This window comes from Drosophila innubila, assembly GCF_004354385.1.
Source record: "Drosophila innubila isolate TH190305 chromosome 3R unlocalized genomic scaffold, UK_Dinn_1.0 2_E_3R, whole genome shotgun sequence".
NCBI lineage: Eukaryota > Metazoa > Arthropoda > Insecta > Diptera > Drosophilidae > Drosophila > Drosophila innubila.
Genome location: NW_022995380.1, coordinates 29,235,882 through 29,258,061, shown reverse-complemented (window position 1 = coordinate 29,258,061; position 22,180 = coordinate 29,235,882). Strand labels below are relative to the sequence as shown.

Genomic DNA, 22,180 nt, shown 5'->3' with positions numbered 1-22,180 from the left:
AAAAAACTACCAGGTAGAAAAAAAATCACGCTAAAGTTGAAATACCCTACAAGCTATACGAAAAACGTGTGCATTTCATTAAATATGCACATGATTAATTTTAATGTGCAAAAAATTGTTTAACATTATACATCTCATTATTAATTTTATGTTTTTAGCTTGTTCTAACATTTATAAACTACAATAAAATAACTTTAAAATTAAAGAACAATTACATTCCAACGTCAAAAAGTTTTTTAAGTTGAATACAATTTAAATAAAATATATTAAATTATAAGTTTCCAATTTCCGATAAAATAATTTAGCATTCGCTAGATTAAGCCCAGTTTCTAAGCCTAGATAACACTCTTTAGTGAACAATCAGTCTGAAGTTAAAATATCCTACATTTAAATGATTAAAATGCATGATCATTTTTTATTTCCAATAGTTTATTATGTTTATAATATTAGTGTACAGCCCACATTTGCTTATCGGCAATACTTTGCATATTATTCCAACGACATGTTGGCTAAATTGCTGAAGTATAGATAAACTCGAAATAATTTTAATACTGATAAAAAGAAAACGAATACATACCCAAATTAGAGTGTAAAAATTAATAAAAAAATTTTAATTGATAGAGAATTATAAAAACTATCGCGGAAGTCGGAAACTCGTTGTTATCATACTCGTATTTCGATGGAGCCACGCCCCTTTGTTTTCACCACAAAGTGCAAAGGCGACACAATTGAAATAATAACCATTAATTTGTGTATTTTATTGTTTATCGCACATTAGCTGAACAATTGTACAATTTATCTATATATCTGGCATTTAGGTTTCTATAAGTATTATCTACTCATATAGTATATGATAAATTAAAATTGACTTTTGTAACAATATAAATTATATTAAAAAACAAGGCTATTAAATGGCTATTTAATAAATATCAGACATGGATCAACAACAAACATAATAATTACTATAGTCATATATACATAAATACATAGACATATGTATGTGTATATACGCTAGACTCTCGCATATGTGAATTAAATTAAAACTTAAGCGGTTAACTTGTAGTTTAGTTTAAAGTAAATTATTAAGGTCAACGGCTGCTCTTGGATTTAACTTTCATTTAATGATGGGCAGGCAGTATCTCTCCGATCTGCTGTCTATATAGTATTTGCCAATGGTTTATATGCGGTCGGTGTGGGTTGAATTATTTAAATGATTTCTTCGTTCTCTTCTACATGTCAACGAAAGGGAAATAGCAAGAGATCAATATCAATCAATTGTTAAACTTAAAATTGTACTTTTGAAGAGATTTCAAAGCAGTTATCAATCAGGCAAGTGTCGCGCTTAATGCCGCATTCAGTTGGTTAGTAACACTAGCATTGATAGATAGATAGATAAATAGTTACAATAAGCGAGAGAGTTAAAGCAAGAGATAGAATGAGAGGTAGATAGTGGGAAATTAATACCAGCAAGCCAATTTTAACTTAGTTTACATTCAACAAATTATAGGAAAAACCAATAACAAAGCATAGCAATAGAACAATAGTTGTGAGATACGATTTAAATGGGAATACATAGTCGTTATCGTTCACATAACAATTAACATGATAATTCATACAGATTTAATACTAAATGAACATATCGAAAATACATAAAATTAATCATCGCACACGTCGTTTCGTCAGCTTGAATCCATGACTAACAATTATTTTGAGTAAGTTTAATCACAATATCATCAATTAGAGCTGGGAATGCCCAAAGCCTCTGGATCATCAGATTTGTAACTTGATCTTGAACTGGACACATTTGTAACAGACAACGTGGCGAATCGAGTCATAAGTATATATAGAGATATAGTATAAACCGTTGCAGCCGTGAGAAGTAGAAGTAATTAGGCCAATGCTTGGTTAGTGTGTGTGGGTGTAGTGCTGATGGTGATCGGTGATCGGTAGTAGTAGTGGGTTGTTAGAATGCATAACAGAGGTGCCATCAATCGAACTGAATACGCTTGAATTATTTGATTGCGGCAATTAGCGGACTCTCTTCACCTATTAAGGAGAAATAGAAAGAAAAAGAAAAACGTTAATCACTTTTTTTTCCATAGAGTTTGGTGGGCACTGAATCACGAGTCTTAATGAAGGGCATGCGGGGCCAGGTCCAAGTCACAGGCATCGAGCACTCATAGTTAAAGTTGTACAACTGATCCTCCAGCCACTTGCGCTTATCCTGCGGCTCTGGGTAGGTGGATGCCAGTCCTAAGATGTCAAAAAATGTGTCATTAATAATGGAAAATAACAATTCATTGACAATTATAAAACAATTGCTTTGCAACATTTCAAATAAATTCAAATGATAGTTTTTTAGCTAAAATATATATATTGATTTTTACCCTTGTCATATGCACACTTGGTCACACCAATGGCAATATTCATGGAGACATCACGAATGCTCTGCAGGGGAGGATACAGGGAGCCACGCTCAATATCAGTGGGTTCCACAAAGTTGGCCAACTCCTGGGCGGCAATCAGGAACATATCATCGGGTATGTGATGTGTGCCCGTGCAGATAACGCCCAGACCGACGCCAGGGAAAATATAGGCATTATTGCCCTGACCCGGATAGTATGTCTTGTCGCCCACGGTAACCGGTGGGAAGGGCGAGCCAGATGAGAAGATGACGCGTGCCTGAACAGAAGAAACAGGGAAATTATTCAAGAAACTGTTCAAGAATTTGAAAAAGCATCCACTCACATCTGTATTATGATAAGCCTCCTCGGCAGTGCATTCCGCCTTGCTGGTTGGATTCGAGAGAGCAAAGACGATGGGCCTCTCATTATTGTCCGCCATGGTACGCAGAATCTTGGGCGTAAAGAGACCCGCACAGGCCGAAGCGCCAATGAGAACCTGTGGAATGAACATTGCAGATTAAAAATATGCAATTTTTCGAGGTATTAAATCAAAACATTGAAAATAATTCTATCGTTTAATCTTCATTTTAATTAAAATAAAAAATAAAAATTTAATTTAATATTTTTTAATTAACATTATTAAGAAATACTCATTTTTTTGTTCACTACAAAATTTTAAATTAATAATATTTTTAATTTTTAATTGTAAAAGTACCAAAAAAAAATTCTTAAAAATCAAACTTTAATGTTTAATTTTTAGAATAACTCTTATCTGCAAATTTAAAAAAAAATTAAAAATGTAAAAAGAAAACCTAAGTTTTTCATTAAAAATCTTGTGTAATTAAAAAAAAAAAAATTAACTTAGTTTGGACAGTTATTAGGTAAAAATTAAATATAAGAATTAAAAAAGAACCTTATAGTATAGTTAAATTATAAACAAGTTGATGCTTTTCCCGGATTCTAATAATCGCGACTAAAATAAGAACTTTCGTTTAATTCATATTACTGTATCGTAATTCTTGTATGTAGATTAATCTAGTAAAAATGTTGTGTTATATATAAAAATTGACTTACACTTGGCTTAACAGTCGCCACAATCTGCTCCAGATCCTGCATGGGCTCAATGTCCTTGGCATAGTTGACCTTGTGGCCTTCCAAGCTGCCCACCTTACGTGATTTGGTCAAGAGACCATCGATGTCCACCATGAATATTCTGCTATAAGCCTCATCGATGGGAACACCTTATTTAAAAAAAAATAAATGCATTTTTATTAAACTGTTATCGACATTAGATAAATAAAAATAAATAAATACCTTCGGCAACCATGCCCTTGACCACGAGATCGGCAATGCCAATGGCCGCTTCACCTGCTCCGGCAAAGAGGAAAGTGTAATCCTTGAAGGACTTTCCAGTGATGCGTTTTGAGGCATATAATCCTGCGACTGCAACGGCAGCTGTGCCCTGAATATCATCGTTGAAGGTGCAGTATTCGTTGCGGTATTTATCCAAAAATCTAAATGCATTGTGATTGCCAAAGTCCTCGAATTGGATGAGTGTATTCTGGCCATAACGCTTCACCACAGCCTCCATGAATTCATCAATGAAATCGTCATATTCGCGACCCACAACACGCTTCTGTCGCAGACCAACGTAGAGAGGATCCTCCAGCAGATCAATGTTATTGGTGCCCACATCCACCACAATGGGCAGACACTGATGTGGCTTAATGCCAGCCAATGCCGTGTACAGGGCCAGTTTTCCGACTGGGATGCCCATGCCACAGGCGCCCAAATCACCGAGACCCAGAATACGCTCTCCGTCCGTCACGCAGATCGCTCGGACATTCGGCTCTGGCCAGTTCTTCATGACATCAAAGATGTGGCCACGATCATTAAAGGTGACAAAGAGACCATGAGGACGCCTGTAGATTAATCCAAAACGCTGACAGGCCAAACCAACTGTAGGCGTGTAAACAATGGGCATCAGATCCTCAATGTTCTCGGAGAGAAAGCGGAAAAACAGACGCTCATTGCGATCGTGCAAATCACTCAGATACAGATACTTGTTGAGTGGTTCCGTATAACGATCAACAGCGATCTTGCACAGCTGCAACTGTTCCTCCTGTGTTTTGAAGCGTGCGGGCTGCAAACCGTGTATACCCAACACCTGACGCTCCTCGAGGGTAAAGGCCAAGCCCTGAAAAAAAGACATGCATATCAGAAATTGTATGAATATTGAATTTATATAAAAATGCAAAAAATATTTTTTTTATGAATTTTATTCAATTTAAATGCAGAATGAATTTAGAGGCCAATTTATGATCAAAACGTCATTCCGCATTTAAATCGCTTCAGTTTTGACAAAGTTATGAAAGCTTAAAGTGGGCCGAACCTTTGACCTAGCAACTTTACGAGTCAAAATTTATGTTCAAATTAGCATGATTTTTAACAGAAAAATGAAATGTCTTAAAATCAAATTTCAAGTGTTGTTTTATACTAATTACGATATAAGAACTTGATTAAAAGTGAAATCTGGGGATTTAAAATTTTCAATTTTCAAAATTTCAAAGGGGGGACCCTTAGCATCAAAATCGGATTGTGGCTGGCTTGGTCGAAAAATATTAACTTTTCTAAATGAAAATCAAAATGACATTCCGCTCGAAAATCGGTCCACTTTTGACAAAGTTATAGAAGTTTGAAGTTGCTCAGACCTTTGACCTAGAAACTTTACAAGTCAAAATTTTTGTCAGATTTTTTATGATTTTTTACAGAAAAATGAAACGTCTCAGAATCAAGTTTAAAGTGTTGTTTTATACTAATGACGATATAAGGAGTTGATTAAAAGTAAAAACTTGCGTTTTAAAATTTTCAGTTGTCAAAATTTCAAAGGGGGGACCCTTAGCATTAAAAGCGGATTCTGGCTGGCAAAGTCGAAAAACATTCACTTTTCTTAATGAACAAAATGTGAATGCATAATAAATTTAAAGGCCAAATAATGATCAAAATGGTATTTCGTTTAAGAATCGGTTAAGTTTTTATAAAGTTATGACAGTTGAAGAGAGAGTTCAAAGAAATGAAAGATTTCTTAACAGTTATTCTGATTGTTTTTCTACATATTTGAATATGCTAGCTTTTGTATTCCAAGTTTGTTCAATCCTTTTTAAGTTGTTTAAACTTTATTCTTAGTTGTTACAGCTCTTGGTTTCCATAGATAATAGTTGAAAAAACACTCACCTTATTCAAGCGAGGATCACGAATGTGATCGATGCCGCGAACTTGCGAGGGACAGATGATGTCGCCGACAACCTCATGATATCCACGAACATCGCAGAGCGCCAGCGCCGATGTTGCTGCTGCTGTTGTTGGTGTTGTTGTTGTCGTTACTGCTGCAGTTCCACTGCGGTACAATTTACCGATATTGCCACACAAACTGCAAGAGGCGGAATTAAGTGTGTTATTGCAATTGTGGCAATTGAGTCAGTCGCTGATCCCTCAAAACATACAACATGTACGATATACGACATATGACATGCGACATAACATGCGACTGTCAAAGCAAAGCCAAGTCCAAGGCCAGCGTCAGCTGCTTTTTATACCCTGTACTTTAAAAGTACCAAGGTGGTATTAAGTTTTTCCCAAAAGAAATTGGCGTAAAAGGCAGAAAGACCCCACTAAGTACCTATGGATATTCTTTATCAGCATCAACAGTCGAGTTAAAATATCCCAAAAAAAATAGCTAATAATTAGTATAAATACAAAATAATGGATTTTTAGTATTTTTCAAATTTTTATTAGCAGTTTTTGAAATTTTGGCATATGTATTCCATTTTTATTTTAAATTTTAATAATAAAGACGAAAGATAAAAAGTGTATTTAGTATTAAAAATAAAAAAAAAATGAAATTATCATATTTAGATAAAAATACGAGTTAAATATCTTGATACAAATTGATAATATCTAAGATATCTAAGATATTTGCATTCAATGCAATATTCTTGGGCTGTACTTCTTCATACTTTTGAATTCCCTGACTTAGACATATTTTAATGCGTCATTAATTACATTACTTGATTTTTAACAAAATTTCCTTTGTTATTTAATAATTACAGGGTCTTTCACAGTCGAGCACACCCGACTGTAGTGTTTTTACTAGTTGTTTATCGCACAGCTGGAACCTTTGGAGGAAATAGGGGGCTGTGAGGGGCCCGCTCAACTAAGCTCAACAACCGCATTATTTACTATGGAGGCACGATAAGATTCCTATTCCGATTCCGATTCGGAGCATGACGACAAATCTTGCTGATGATTTTTGCATAATTAATGCTAATTGCTGGTGCCTTGTGACTAATTTTTTGTTTGTTAGCGATTCATTGATAGAACCCAATTCCCTATCAATATTTATGGGATTATGGTCACATAACAAATTTCCAAAATGCTATCAAAACTCGTTAGTGACGCGTTTTTTATTTTGACCCACGCGCTTATGACGTGTTTGCTGCCTTGCGTTATGAGTGTGTACACACTTCTGGTTGCTAATTATCGGAAAGAGGAGGGGGGGGTAACTTGGTATCATTATCACCATTCGTCATTTTGTTACCGTTTGTAGAAAACTAATGCCAGAAGTGCTCACATGAGCTTAAAGTGCTTCAAATATTTCGCATATACAAAAAAAAAAATATATATACATACATATGTATGCTTGTACTTCTATATCTTATCACGCATACAAATGCAAATTGCGTGTCGTAAATAATTTCGTATCTATTACTATGTTTACACGACAAACACATGACGAGAAATTATACATATCGCAATATTCGAGTTGAACAAATAAATATTTGTACTTTTCCATCATTGATACACATTCTTTTTTATAATTACAATGTATATATGTATCTGGAACTGCAATTTTTCTCTCTAAAAAAACCAAAGTGTGGGATAAACACTTTAATTCCTGCACTTTAAAATTATTATTGAAATTAATTTGTAGTAACAAATTGCCTGTAATTACAAATGCATGCTTGTGATAATATGAGTTAAACTATTTAATAAAATTTACCTTTTTCTAATTTATTTAAAATCTAAATACATTTTTTGTAACGTTCTATTTCAATTCATATTCAGCTAAGCAGCTAAAAGTTGCATAATTTTCCTTTTGAAAAGCAAATTTTTTAACAAATACATTGAGTTATTTACGTTCATGCTGATATTCGATTCCAATTATCATAGTAAGAGTTAAGTAATTATTTATTTGTACTTAATAATAATTGAAGTATATATTTTGCTTTGCACATACAAGAAAATATTGCCCTGATATATTTATAAATGCATTTCTTGCGAAAATAGAATATAATATAATAATATGTTATCAAGGTTTCCGCATTAGTGTTGCATAAACAATCACATATAATTACAACGATTATTATATATGACATCACAATTTGATATCGTGAGGACAACTTTTCTGTGCAACGGCTAATTAGTAATGTACAGTGGCTGTCAGCTTATTTCACTCACTATATTTATATTTATGTTTTGTTTTTATAGCTTAATTCAAATATAATATACATCAAATATTTATTTAGCTTAGGATTGTATTTATTTATATTTTTCATTGTTGGATAAATTCGTTAAAAACTTGTAATATGAAAAATTAGTGGGTCAAAAAAGCTGAAAGTCACTGTACTTACGAGTACGTAAGTGTATACACATGACATAATTATATATGTATGTATAAAAAGTATCTGAAAGTCATGAAACCTTTGCTAAATAGAAGTCAATGTACTCGGATGTGTTATGCCTAGATGTGTAGATTTTGGAATGTGGCGTAACTAACGGAAAAGTGAAGAGCGAAGAAAGAAAAGGAGAACGGGCGAAAAGTGATGAAGCTGCAGAGCAAAAAAAAAGAAACAAAAAACTTTTGAACTTGGCAACGAAAATGAAAAATAAAACAATTACAAAAAAGAGCAATAACAATAAACAAAATAATAGCACACGTTTTTGTTATTGTAAATACATACATGCGGATAGATGTATTGACTCTTTAGGTTTATAAATTTAGAATTTGGCATAAGAACTCTCACATTCATATAGAATCGTAGACAGTGTCCATGTCCATGAACATGAAGGTGTCTTTCATTTTCAGAGTCAAATGAATTGCGTTGGCGTTGAAGCAAAAGCACATACAGTATGCCGAATAAGTGTTTTGTCAAAGATAAAAGCTCCTTTTTAAAAATTGATCAATATCAATCAAATTATTTATTTCTTATAATCGCACTAAAAACAATGAAGATATTCTAATAATAACATGTGAAAAATTAAAAAAAAAACTAAAGGTTACGTTCCGGTAAACTAAAGGTTCTATTTCAGTTTTTTTCTTTCGGTTCCGGTATCAGTACCGGTACGTAACAGTACAGCAAATCATTTTTGAAACATTTTACAATTTTAAGATATCGTTTTATAATAACTATGACATGGATATAAACAGACCGAAGCCAAAAAAATTTTTTTCAACGAATTTAAAAATATTTGAATGCAGAATGTATTTAGAGGCCAAATTATGATCAAAATGACATTCCGCTTGAAAATCGGTTCAGTTTTAATCAAGTTATGACAGTTTAAAGTTGGTCAGACTGCGGTTTAAGCCACTTTACAAGTCAAAATTTTTGTGCAATTTCACATGATTTTTTACAAAAAAATGAAAGGTCTCAGAATCAAGTTAAAAGTGTTGCTTTATACTAATTACGATATAAGGAGTTGATTAAAAGTGAAAACTTGAGATTAAAAATTTTGAATTTTCGAAATTTCAAAGGGGGGACCCTTAGCATCGAAATCAATATCTAGTAGAATTTAAAGGAAAATATTTTTTTTTAAGAATTTAATAATATTTAAATGTAGAATAAATTAAAATGCCAAATAATGACTAAAATGACATTCCGCTTAAAAATCGGTTCAGTTTTGATCAAGTTATTACAGATTGAAGTTGGTCAGACTTCGGATTTAAGCACTTTACAAGTCCAAACTTTTGTTCAATTTCACATAATTTTTTACAAAAAAATGAAAAGTCTCAGAATTTAGTTTAAAGTATTCTTTTCAACTAATTACGATATAAGAATTTGATTTAAAATGAAAACTTAAAAGTTACAATTAAGATCAAAAATTAAATACAGAATGAATTTAGACGCCAAATCATATTTCATTTTCTAAAAACAAGTTAAAAAATGATAAATAATTTTCATTGAATTTAGATTTAAAAAAAAAAAAAACAGATTTAATCGAATTTTTATTTTGACAAAACATTTTACTAACTATACTATACTATGTATATATTAAATCTTAGTCATGAAATGTAGCTATTTTTAAAAATATACACAGAAATATGAGAATTTTCACTTTGTCAACACACTTTTCTGACTAACTGTATATATATGAAGGTTTGTTTGTAGCCATTATTTATGTATTGATTTTTCAGCTGTTTTTGTTTAGTTTAGTTTTCTAATTGCATATTGTTTATTTAATTACAGACGGAGTGACGAAAACAGATCTGCACTTATGCAACGGGGAAAGAGGAAGTAATATCAAAGGAAGCAGCTGCTAAAGGAAGACGAAGCAGAGGAACAAGCGAAAAGCAGAAAACTTAGGTCAATGCCAAAAACATGTGCGAATTCGCTGCCCCTTTTTTTACTAACACTATCAAAGGGACGGGACTTTAGGTGTGCATGTGTGTGAGTGAGTGAGAATACGTGTGTGTGTGTGTATAGTATATCGTGCCAATGAAAACGAAAGCTCTGCGCAGCCAAAGTTAAACAGAAGGATGGTGAGAGGGAGTGGGAGGGGGATACTACAAAGCAGAAGAGGAAGAAAGACTAGGTCACTGGCAAAAACAGCTGGGACGCCAAAAGTGTGTATGAGAGAGATGGACAATTGAGAATTGAGAATTGCATAATATCCGTCAATTTGCACATGTACGAAAATAGTTGCAAGCAACGCAGAATTCCTTTTGGCAACTCTTATATTAATAATCTTTCACATAATTATATATGTATGTATGTATAATGCTCACCTGGGTCTTGAGAACATTTCGCGTTTGTGTTTCCTAAATTGCTTTTGTTGTGTTAACTGTTTGAATTTATTGACTATTTTTGCTTTTGTTTGACACTTATCACTAATGTATTATAATACTTTATGGTTTATGCCAAGAAACACACGACAATAACGACCAAACACCCTTAAGATTTTCCCCAACAAACAAAACTGAGTATTGAACGCGCCGCGGGAAATTACAACGTCGCGAAGCTGTCGGCGAATGATGAACGAATGCCGAATGCGAATAAAACGAACGCGGAAACTTGCGCGCGGCTGTGATTTGAAGCAGTGTTGGTAAGCGCACATGGAAAGCAGCGTTGCCCGATGAAGCAATTTAAGTTACCGCTGAATTAGAGTCTATCGACCGACCGCCACAATCAGACGACCACTCGGAGCTAAAAATGGTCAGTTGGCGCGCAGTTTAGTTAAACACTTGAATTTATGCACAATTTTTTAATTTAGCAATAAGATTACCGATAACACAATTTTAATTCGAAATCAGATTAAATAAATGCATTCATTCTCTCATCTATGAGTGAATTTGTATTATTTAATTTAAATATAAAAATATTCAAGACTTAACAAAATTCTAACAAAAATGAAATCATTTAGTCATAAATACTTATTGTTCTTGACCTTTATAAAAATATTAAACATAATTAATAAATGTAACTCGGAATTTTTAACTTTATTTTAACTTTTGCTCTCAGTTTTTATTATTATATTGCGTGGACTGCAGCTATTATAATCAAAATAATATTATTAAGGATAAGCATATCTGGTGATCCGTTGCCCACGTAGCTCTGCATGGAAACATTATCCCCCAAGTCCAAATTGACACCAGAACTTTCCGAAATAATCGATTCAAATGTATATAAAGCTCGAAATCCATTGGCCACAAAACGATCATTGGAATAAAAGGTGACACGAAAGAAATGTCTGTCGGAACGCACTTCGAAGTCGGACAACTTTCCACAATGACGACTGTACTTGCGATCGGTGGTCATGAAATTTGAGAACTCCACATAATCACTGGCAGTTTGGTGGTCACAACTGAGAAGCCAAGAATTGTTACTATTATTTAAATAATTAATAATATATCCCATGGGAACTTACGTGCCAATGCCTTCTACATCAAAGTATGTAAAACGCAGAACTATGCGCTCATCGTAACCGTAAAAGTAATAATTGCATACAACATTCTCTAGATAATATCCGGGAAAGTTGGGAGAATGAAATAAGCCGCTAATCCGTTCGCTGCTGTTGTAAATAAATGTACATTCTTCTCCCTGTTGCACTCCCGACGTGATACCAAAGTCTGCATAAAACAAGATTTATTGTTTCAAATTAGGAAACGATTTAAAAAAAAAAACAAATCCAAAAACATTAAAGAAATGAATAAGAATCGCATATATTTTATTTCCTTATTTAGAAATAAATGAAATAATTTGACCCTAATTTTACAGTAAAATTTACAAACAAAGCTGCAAACCAATTCTCAACCGAACTTTTTATATGTTAAATACCACTAAGCAAACAACCTATAGTTTTCATTTCATAAAACAAAAATTTGCTTAGTGATAACACAAACCGCGAAATCCAATAATAACTACATACGTTTTATGCATTTCTTCTATAGGCTAACTATTTGATACTTTAAATAAAAATCAGAAAACAATAAATAACCTTGAGACTAAGTTAGACAAGCATCGGTGGTTCAGTGGTAGAATGCTCGCCTGCCACGCGGGCGGCCCGGGTTCGATTCCCGGCCGATGCAAAATCACTTTTTTTATTTTCTACATTTTGATAAAATTCGATTTTTTTAAAATAAAAAATTTACTTTGGTCTAAAAATTACAATTTTTTAAACTTAAACTTTAAGTCGTCTAATCGAAACGAAATAATAATTCTACTTGAAACAAACCTTCCGGCTCAAAATATATATAGATATATAATTTTACCACACGTGGTCGCGTGAATTCCAATTTGGCCGCCCACAAAACGTGGAAATTGCCATGACAAAAACGTTTCTTGCGTTCAAAGTAAGGTTAGGAAGGAAGAGGAAGAAAAAGAATGGGAGAGAAGGTGAGGAAAAAAAGATAGAACCTTGCGGAGCCAGTTGCAAGGGCAAAACTGTCAAAATATATTATAATATATTCAATTTTTTTTTTTTTTTAAGTTAAAAATAACGCTTTAATCCCGGATTTAGACAACTGAAAATTACTCCTGACTTACTTGTGAGAAACTTGTACTCTGCACGAAATCCGTAGTACTGCACCTTGTTGGTCATTTTGGGCAGAAACTCAGAAAAAATGCAGAACTCACAACCAAATTCTTTGATGAATATGAGGCCAAAAAAGCCAAATTGAATAAAACTCCAACTGAACTGACGATAAAAAACCAAGAAAAGTCAGATTGTAATTCAGCCGTCCCTCCGGAAAGCATACAAGATAAGAACAGCAACAACAGCAATAATGATCAAAATACCCCCACTAAAGCGGGTAACAAATTAATTTCAACACAAAACAATAATAAAACCAATGACATAAAAGATCAAGATGCTCCTGCTGGAAACAGCAACAAAATACCTGTCAAAGAAATTAATAACACACCCAATAAAGAAGATAAAGAAAACGAAGGACCAGACACAATGGAAAACATTACAATTGAAAGTACCTCTACCGTTACCAACGGACTACATTCATAACGAATTACTAAACATAGGAATTACTCCAATATGTGTCAAAAACGTCATTGGTAATACCACAAATACTCCCACTAATCTCTTCAAAGTAGAGCTGCTCCAGAACGAGAGCAATATGAAAATATTAAAACTCACTTCGTTCCTCACAATCCAAATCAAAGTAAGCCGTCAATATCAACCAACAAAAATATACCAATGTTACAGATGCCAAAAATTTGATTATCATGCGATGCAAATGACTTTTTTTATTTTCTAAATTTTGATAAAATTCAATTTTTTTTTAAATACAAATTTTACTTTGCTCTAAAAATTACAATTTTTTTGAACTTAAATATTATATAGTCTAATCGAACCGAAATAATAATTCTACTTAAAACAAACCTTCCGGCTCAAAATATATATATATATACATAATATTTTTCAGGTTTAGGTTACCAAAAGTGGTCGCGTGGATTCTAATTTAGCCGCCCACAAAACGTGGAAATTGCCATGACAAAAACTTTTCTTGCGTTCAAAGTGAGGTTAGGAAGGAAGAGGAAGAAAAAGAATGGGAAAAAGGAGAGGAAAAAAAGATGCGGAGCCAGTTGCAAGGGCAAAACTGTCAAAATATATTTGCATTCAATTTTTTTTTTATGTTGAAAATAACGTATGATTTCCGGATTTAGAAAACTGAAAATTACTCGTTACTTACTTGTGAGAAACTTGTACTCTGCACGAAATCCGTAGTACTGCACCTTGTTGGTCATCTTGGGCGGATACCTGCCCACAAATTGCAATTGCAGGCGTTGGTCGCTGGACATCAAAGGTTTGGGCAAAAAGGCGCCGCATAACAGTTCCTGAGTATCGTATTTACCCCTGACCTCTTCCAGCACGTGCAACGCATCCTGCTCCACACACAGACTGGAATTCTCCCGTTCCGTTGGAATATTGAAGTCATGAAAGCGAATTTGAATTCGTTCTGGCTTTTGCGCTTCAAATTCATAACGGCACTGCACGACAACTGCCGAGTCGACATTTTTATTTATCGATGCACCGATAAACGAGCTCAACAGCTGATTCGATTCGAAGATGCCAGACTTGTTAACGCGCGAATCGTATACATGTCTGCAGTGCTCTGAAAAATATACATACATAATTAATTTAGAGCTCAAAAATCTTATTTCGGGTCGGAACGGGCTCAGGCTATAGAAATAAAGTGTTCGTCGGTTTCAAGAACTTCATCTCTAATTAAAACACAATATGTAAAATAGTCGTACTAAAATATAATTTTTTCAACCCACTTCTCTTACATCCTACAAATTGTAAACGGATTATTTTAATAGGAGGTAGATTTAAAATTTTTTTTTAACTATTTCTAGTTATTGATTACTACACAGTTGGGCCGAAGCCCGGCGGTACTACAACACCGGGCCAAACCACAGCAGAGATGGAGTACGCCTTAAACTTCGTCCAAATCCAGTTATATCTGATTTTAAGCTTGTTTTTATTAGCTCTTAACTTATTTTAAATTTAAACGGAATAATAAAGACGCACCCCGGGATCAGAGGGCATTACATTAGTTAAGAAAAATAGATCAAAATGAATTGCTATAGCTAATATTGCGTAAAGTATAATAGATATATCTGGCGACCGTATGTGTTTTTCGTATCTTTCTAGAATACTTTCTTGTATTTTCTTGACTATTTTAACTATAACGACTTGACTTTTAATTAACTAGTTTAAATTAACCTAATTAGATATTCTTGAATATCAATTTTTTTTATTCTTTTTAAGTTTTTTTTTCCTGTGGGTCGTTGGCGGCTATTTGCAGGCACTGTTAAATCGCATTGAATAAAAAAGATCTAAACAATGCATTCGGCTCCATTCCCCACCGGGTCATCCAGGATCCAGTTGCTGGCATGCCCAGAGCAGCCCAAGTGCTACTTGAGTCGATGACTAAAGGGTCCACGACAAGGATGCGGACTACCTGGGGATACACGGACCCCATCCCTCTCAACGCCGGTGTGAAACAGGGCTGTCCGGTGAGCCCAATTATGTTTAACTTTGCCATGGAGCGTATCCTGCGCGACATCGAGCAACAATCGGCAGGATACGCTCTCCACGGCACGATGCATCGGGCGCTGGCATACGTCGATGACATCGTGCTGGTGGCGGCGTCTCTGGAGGAGACGGCCCATCTCCAGAGAGTGACTGAATATGCGGCGCGAAAGGCGGGGCTCAAGTTCAACCCGGGGAAGTGCGTCACTTTACATCTAAGCGGCAAGATCCAGATTGGATTGAGAGAGGGGCCTCTCAAGACAGTGGATGCTGGAGACGCCTACGAATACCTGGGCATTCCCATCGGATTGGACGTAGACCAAGCCCCACTGGACTCGGTCGACGCCAACAAAATCGATGATTCGCTGCTGACCCAATGGCAGAAAATCGATGCATTGCGTACGTTCATCATGCCTCGTCTCGAGTTCATTCTGAGAAGGGATTTAGTCAAAAGGGCCCCGCTGGCCTTCCCCGACAAAACCGTCAAGAAACTTGTGAAGAAATGGATGTGTCTGCCTCAGCGGGCGAGCGCTGAAGTCGTCTTTCTTCCTTCGTGGAGAGGAGGTGAATGTACAGCGGACCTGGCAGACATCCCGACCATCGCACATGCGTTCAGGATGTTAACGTGCAAAGACGCACACTGCCAGAGATTCGCTGAGCGAGAATGCCAAGTGTCGCATCGGGGGCGACCACGCTGACAACCAACACGCTGACAACCAACACGCTGAGTCAGTCATCAGGTGGCTCGCCCACGATGACGCCGGCCATTACAGTCGACCGGAGGAGATCGACAAACGCGTCCCCCCTGCCCCAAGTTGCCGCCCCCAACACCTGTGAGACGCGCGATCAGTCGCCAACCACAGATACAGCGACCCATCGTCTACCTTCACCCCCACCAGCCGAATCGCCGCCGGCGCCGCAGGCGACAGCTCAGAGGAAGACACCCGTCCGGACGACACCTGAGTCGGCAGCTGAAATCGCTGCCCCAGCTGTTGAGGATGAGTGGCGCATTGTGCGACCTGGACGACAGAGGACCAGCTTCACTGTGGTATCGGCAATGGAGGCGCTAGGCGTCCCCTTGGGCGGAACGAGGAGGCCTCCCCGATACAAAAGTTGTATCGGGAGAAGAGACCCCGAGCGATGCAGCAGGTGATGGCTGGTCCATCACCTCACTGCGAGGTGAGCCAGGAGGCCACCTACGAGTACTTCCTCGGGGTCTACAGTCGCTCAAATTCGGAGCTGGTGGAGCCATTTGAGTGGCCGAGTTGGGATGGGGCACGTGAGGCGGTGATCGGTGAAGCATTGATGCGGCCTTTCACGCCTGAGGAGGTGAGCTCCCGTCTGAAGCGCACACACAATTCTGCGCCTGGCCCAGACGGAGTCACCTACTCAGACGTGAAACGCGTGGATCCTGGCTGCAAGATCATCACCGCCGTGTTTAACGCATGTCTTCGGGCGAAGTCCGTACCTGAGTCGTGGAAACAGTCGAACACCGTTCTCGTCCACAAAAAGGGCGATAAGAATGATCTCAGCACAACGCGATCGCTGCCCGCATCTCGAAGGCCGCGAAGGTCAGGGGAACCCTCAGGGAGAATTGCCGGGTGGAAGGCGTTGCTGGCGAACTGGAAGCTCTGCGACCGGACATCGTGTGGCGAGATGAGGCCAAAAAAAGAATTATCATCGTGGATGTCACGGTCCCGTTTGAGAACGGCTCCGGAGCCCTCGACGCAGCTAACGCGGCGAAGACGGAAAAATACCGCCCTCTAGCTGAGGAGCTTCAAAGGCAGGGCTACAGGGTCCACGTGGACGCGATTGTCGTGGGAGCCCTGGGCACGTGGGACCCGATTAACGAGAGGGTCCTGAAGCTGCTCCACGTGTCCAGGAGCTATGCCTCATTGATGAGGAGATTGATCGTGTCGGAGACGGTGCATTGGTCGCGAGACATCTACGTCGAGCACGTCTCCGGCACCAGACAGTATAGCCTCCCATAGGCTACAACTTGACAACCACCACGGGATTTTATTGTTTACTTGACTGCTGCGGCTATGCCCAGCTATTTGTTATTTATTCATCTAGTATAAGTCTTAGCATAAGTCTTTGTGTACGTGCTGCCACACACCCGGGAGACTCTCAGTCTTCCGGGGCAGTTGTTGAACTAAAACAAGAAAACATTTGTTTACCCCTTCGTGGGTAAGCATGAGTGCCTCATGTGCCTGGCCAGGGACTCTAGGGGCAATGCCATCAAGGGGGAATATGGCAGATACACTGATAAAAAAAATGTTCTAAAATCAAGATTTTGTTCTCAGAACTAAGATTTTGGTCTAAAAAATGCGTCGAGAACATCAAATTCTTGAATTAAGAGAACACATCTTGATTTTAAGAACATTTTAAATAAGACCAAGTTCTTATTTTAAGAATAAATGTTCTTAAAATTAAAATCAAAAAATAAAATAAATGAAAATTATTTTTTTTTATATTCATATTTTTTTTATTTTTAAATTTGATTTATTTATATTTTATTCTGTTTTAGTAATTTTATAAATGTTATTTTAATTTGTTACGAGGGGGATTCGAACCGCCGCCTACCGCTTCACAACTGAAGCGGCCTCTCTAACCAGAGCGCCACGGTGCCATCATTTGTTTGATACGAAGTAGTACCTATTTATACTTTCCTAACAATTTAAGATTCTTATTCTTATATTAAGATTTTAAGATTTTTTAGATTAATAATCTTAGTTTTAGTAATTTGGTCTTAAAATAATCTTATTTTAAGAACAAAATATTTAAGATGAATGTTCTTGATTTTAGAACTTGGTCTTTTTTTTCAGTGTACCTGGCAGCCAACCAGCACTTGACGCGGATCCATCCGACGGTCACGGTGCGCTGGTTTTTTACGCAACCGCCGCCATTGCAAGGAGTACACGAGTTGACTGCTCCAAGAATCAGTAAAAATATTAAAATTTTTTTTATTAAATAAATTTTAATGCAAAATAAATGTAGAGCCCAATTCTTAATCAAAATTTAATTTATTTTAAAACCCGATCGTTTTTTGATAAAGTTATGCGTCGCAAAACATTTTCAATCAAATATGTGCCTGCACAACAATTATTAATTCCAAATCTCGATTCTATCCTCAACACATCCTCAACAAAAAAAGAAAGCAATAAAAAAATTTTATTTTTGATATTTAAATTTGTATGCAGAATGAATGTAGAGCTCAAACCAAAATCAAAATTAAATTTCAATTAAAAATCGGTCGATTTTTTAAAAAGTTATGTCAATAAAAAAATTATTTATAAAATAATTAATTTTGAATGCAGAATGAATGTAGAGATCAATCCATTTTCAAAAAAGTTATCCTTTAAAAATCGTTCAATTTTTGATAGAATTATGCCAGCTTAAAGTTGGTCAGACTTTTTATATAGATACTTGAACTGAAAGTGGACGAGAACACATGGAATTTTTATTAATACTTATAATACAATACAAAAAAATATACAAAACTTAAAACTAACAAAAATATATATTAATAGCGAAAGTCTTCAACAGTAAAAACAGTTTAATAAAAAAAGTTTTCGCAGTTGAAATCGACAAATGTAAAACAGCAGCGACAGTTCGACTTCTGCAAGTCTCGCAAGTTGCATTTCGACTGAAGTCGCAGTCGACTCTTTGCTGTTTCTGCTGTATACTTCGACCATGTAATTCTGCCGGCGTCGCGTCGCAGTCGACACACGCAAGGTGAGTTTACTAAATTCACCTTGAACACACGCATAGAGAGAGAGTATGTGTATTCAATAAATAACACGATCGGCGGCTTGTTCTCTCGCGATGCGAGAGCACGGCTGTTTTTGCTCTCACGTCGCATTTGTTCGACTGTGTTGTTATTGGTTATCTTAAGGTGGGTTTTGTGTCTTCATGGCGGCAGAACTGTAATTTTCCAAGTAAACAGCAAAATTGCGGCTTGCAGAAGTCGAACATCTGCTGTTCTTTGATTGCAGCTGCCATGATGCAGTACTCAGAGAGTGCTCTCATTTTTTTTGTGTCTTTAATAGATCAATTTGTAAACAGACTTTGAGGTAGAGATGGGCACGGGTCTTTTTTTTAAGGCCCGAGTCAGAAAAAATATAATGATTATTTAGATTTTTTAATTTTAAAAATCATTCAATTCTAATAACTATAAAAAAATTGAAATATACCAACATTTTTCATCAAGAGTAATCTTAATTATAATTTATGATTTCTATTATTTTACTCATAAAATAATCATAATTTTTAAACAAAAAATAAAACTCAAGAAATAATCATTATTTTTGAGCAAAAAAAAATAAAACTCATAAAATAATAATAATTTCTTTAGTTTTAGTTTTTGATTTTGTCTTGAGATTTAGTTTTTGATTTTTTAAATAATAAAACTTAAAATGATTATCCCTATAATGATAGACCCTGGATTTTTACTATATAAATAATTTTTTGTAAAATAAAACAATATTTAAATTTTTCTTGTCTTCATAAAAAAAAAATTTTTTTTTGTTCTTAACTTTTGCGATTTGCATTTTGTCGTCATGCTTACGCTTTTTATAGGTACGTCAAATTGTTTGAAAAAAACATATCGTTGTATATTGATAAAAAGAGATGCGTAAATGATAAAACAATGTTTTTTTTTTTTTTTTTGGAAGACGCTTGCGAGACACGAATCCCAAAATGACCCGTGCCCATCTCTACTATGAAATCTTTTGTCTTGCTCTGACGCCCACAATATCTGATTATGGTTTTTCTCTATTCCTGTCATACTTTTGGTGTTGTCGCTATCTTTCTTCAATATTTTATCTCGACTGCGTCTTTGGTTTCTTTTTTTATTTGAAGCAGAAGCAGCCAATCATATTAAACATATATATCAAAGCAGTGAAAATCAAGATTTAACAACTTTTGCTACATCCACTGATGGGGAAAAAACATTTTATTTTTCTCATTAATAATAATTACATTTTTTCTCATTAATATAATTAATAATGTTACAATTTGAAATAAATTCAAATGCCAAATCATAAACAAAATGACATTTAAGATTTACAATCTTTGAAAACTAAACTCTCCGAAAAAGTCAAAGGGGAGGGTATAAGGTAATAGTCGGGAAAATTTTTTTTTTTTTTTTTTTGCAAAATTAATAAAGTTTAAATGTAAAGTGAGTATTGAGACCAAATCATTTTAAAAAAGACATTCCGCATGAAAATCGGTTGAGTTTTAACAAAGTTATGAATGTTCGAAGATTTCCACAGTGGCAGTCAATTTTCTTGACCCCCGATATACCACAAGTTAGGTATGAATCCCAATTAAATTGAAAGTCAGATTTAATTTAAATCTATACTAATTCTAGTTTTATATTTATTATTTAGTTGGGCCGAATCCCGGCGGTACTGCAATACCGGGCCAACCCGCGACAGAGGTGGAGCAAGCTCCTAGCACTCCGTCTATTTCCAAAAATCAGTTTAACATTTGTTGTTCTCCAATGGAGAAACTATCAGATGTTAAGCTGATAAGAACAGATTTTTTTTCGCTTTGATTCAGACAACTGCCCCGGAAGACTGAGAGTCTCCCGGGGTGTGTGGGCAGCACGTACACAAAAGACCTATGCTAAGACTTACACTAATTGAATAAATAGAAGTAGCTGGGCATAGCCGCAGCAGTCAATAAAAAAACAATAAAATCCCGTAGTGGTTGTCAAGTTGTGCCTATGGGAGGCTATACTGTCTAGTGCCGGAGACGTGCTCGACGTAGATGTCTCGCGACCAATGCACCGTCTCCGACACGATCAATCGCCTCATCAGAGAGGCATAGCTCCTGGACACGTGGAGTAGCTTCAGGACCCTCTCGTTAATAGGGTCCCACGTGCCCAGGGCTCCCACGACAATTGCGTCGACGTGGACCCTGTAGCCCTGCCTCCGAAGCTCCTCAGCTAGAGGGCGGTATTTTTCCGCCTTCGCCGCTCTAGCTGCGTCGAGGGCTCCGGAGCCGTTCTCAAACGGAACCGTGACATCTATAATGATGATTTTCCTTGTGGCCTCATCCCGCCACACGATGTCCGGTCGCAGAGCTTCCAGTTCACCAGCAACGCCTTCCACCCGGCAATTCTCCCTGAGGGTTCCCCTGACCTTCGCGGCCTTCGAGATGCGGGCAGCGATCGCGTTGTGCCGCAGCTGCATGGCCGCTGAGTGCGGCATGCAATGGCACAACACGTGCGGGATTGTTTCGTTCGCATACCCGCAAACTCGGCACCGCTTGTCGCCATCCCTCCAGCGGATGGCGCCGTTGACAGGGAGAACCCCCAGCCTCGCTCTGTGAATAAATCGCCATTCGGCGAAGCGAGTGAACTTGCCGTCCCTCACGAAGGCGTTGCTGGCTGCCGAACCTCCAGACAGCTGGAAGACCTTACCCTGGTCGGGCTTGGCGGTCAACGCGTCGAGGTACGAGTACTGCGCAGCTTGTCTTAGTAGACGGATGACATGGCTGCGAGTACTCGCTCTCATCTTGACGCGCCTTGAGCCCTTACCACGACACTCCAGGGCAAGGTCCCCACTGCCTGGAATGGCCGTCCACGCCAGCCCCAGATGCGACGCCTGTCGCCGCGATGCCTTCCTGACATCCGTCCAGAAGCCTGGGTTTCCCCCTCTGTCCTTCCCAAATGGGCCTTCAAAGGAGCCAGAGAGGTACTCTGCAATCTGCCCCAGCGTTGGCTCGTCTTTAGTGCGACACTTAACATTCTCCCTCAGCGACTCCCTGGCAGTGTGCGCGACGCAAGCGTCTTTGCACGTTAACATCCTGAACGCATGCGAGATGGTCAGGATGTCTGCCAGGTCCGCTGTAGGGAGAATGCCCGCACCTCCTCTCCACGAGGGAAGAAAGACGGACATCGTGTGGCGAGATGAGGCCAAAAAAAGAATTATCATCGTGGA

The 22,180-nt window shown here is 37.0% G+C and overlaps 2 protein-coding genes and 2 non-coding genes across 4 annotated transcripts in view; 1 reads left to right on the top strand and 3 right to left on the bottom strand.

Moving 5' to 3' along the window:
• Positions 1-1,123: 1,123 nt before the first annotated feature.
• LOC117789417 (NADP-dependent malic enzyme) lies at positions 1,124-10,741 on the bottom strand. Its single transcript, XM_034628440.1, has 8 exons — positions 10,468-10,741; positions 5,640-5,835; positions 3,720-4,602; positions 3,480-3,646; positions 2,749-2,901; positions 2,388-2,682; positions 2,089-2,253; positions 1,124-1,229 (listed from the first exon to the last, which is right to left on the bottom strand). The coding sequence occupies exons 1-8, from the start codon at positions 10,482-10,484 to the stop codon at positions 1,207-1,209; spliced, it is 1,899 nt and encodes a 632-aa protein (XP_034484331.1). The 5' UTR covers positions 10,485-10,741; the 3' UTR covers positions 1,124-1,206.
• A 460-nt stretch (positions 10,742-11,201) lies between these two features.
• The window catches only part of LOC117789523 (suppressor of lurcher protein 1), a 28,064-nt gene continuing 17,085 nt past the window's right edge, over positions 11,202-22,180 (bottom strand). The window contains exons 3-5 of the mRNA XM_034628555.1: positions 13,885-14,307; positions 11,607-11,808; positions 11,202-11,543 (exon numbers count right to left, since the gene is read on the bottom strand). Coding sequence (XP_034484446.1) covers positions 11,210-11,543; positions 11,607-11,808; positions 13,885-14,307 — 959 coding nt within the window. The 3' untranslated portion in view covers positions 11,202-11,209. The remainder of the gene's footprint in view (positions 11,544-11,606; positions 11,809-13,884; positions 14,308-22,180) is intronic.
• Trnag-gcc lies at positions 12,197-12,267 on the top strand. Its single transcript has one exon. It is a non-coding gene; the product is annotated as a tRNA-Gly (tRNA).
• On the bottom strand, positions 20,619-20,816 carry LOC117793075. The gene has a single exon (XR_004618218.1). It is a non-coding gene; the product is annotated as a U2 spliceosomal RNA (small nuclear RNA).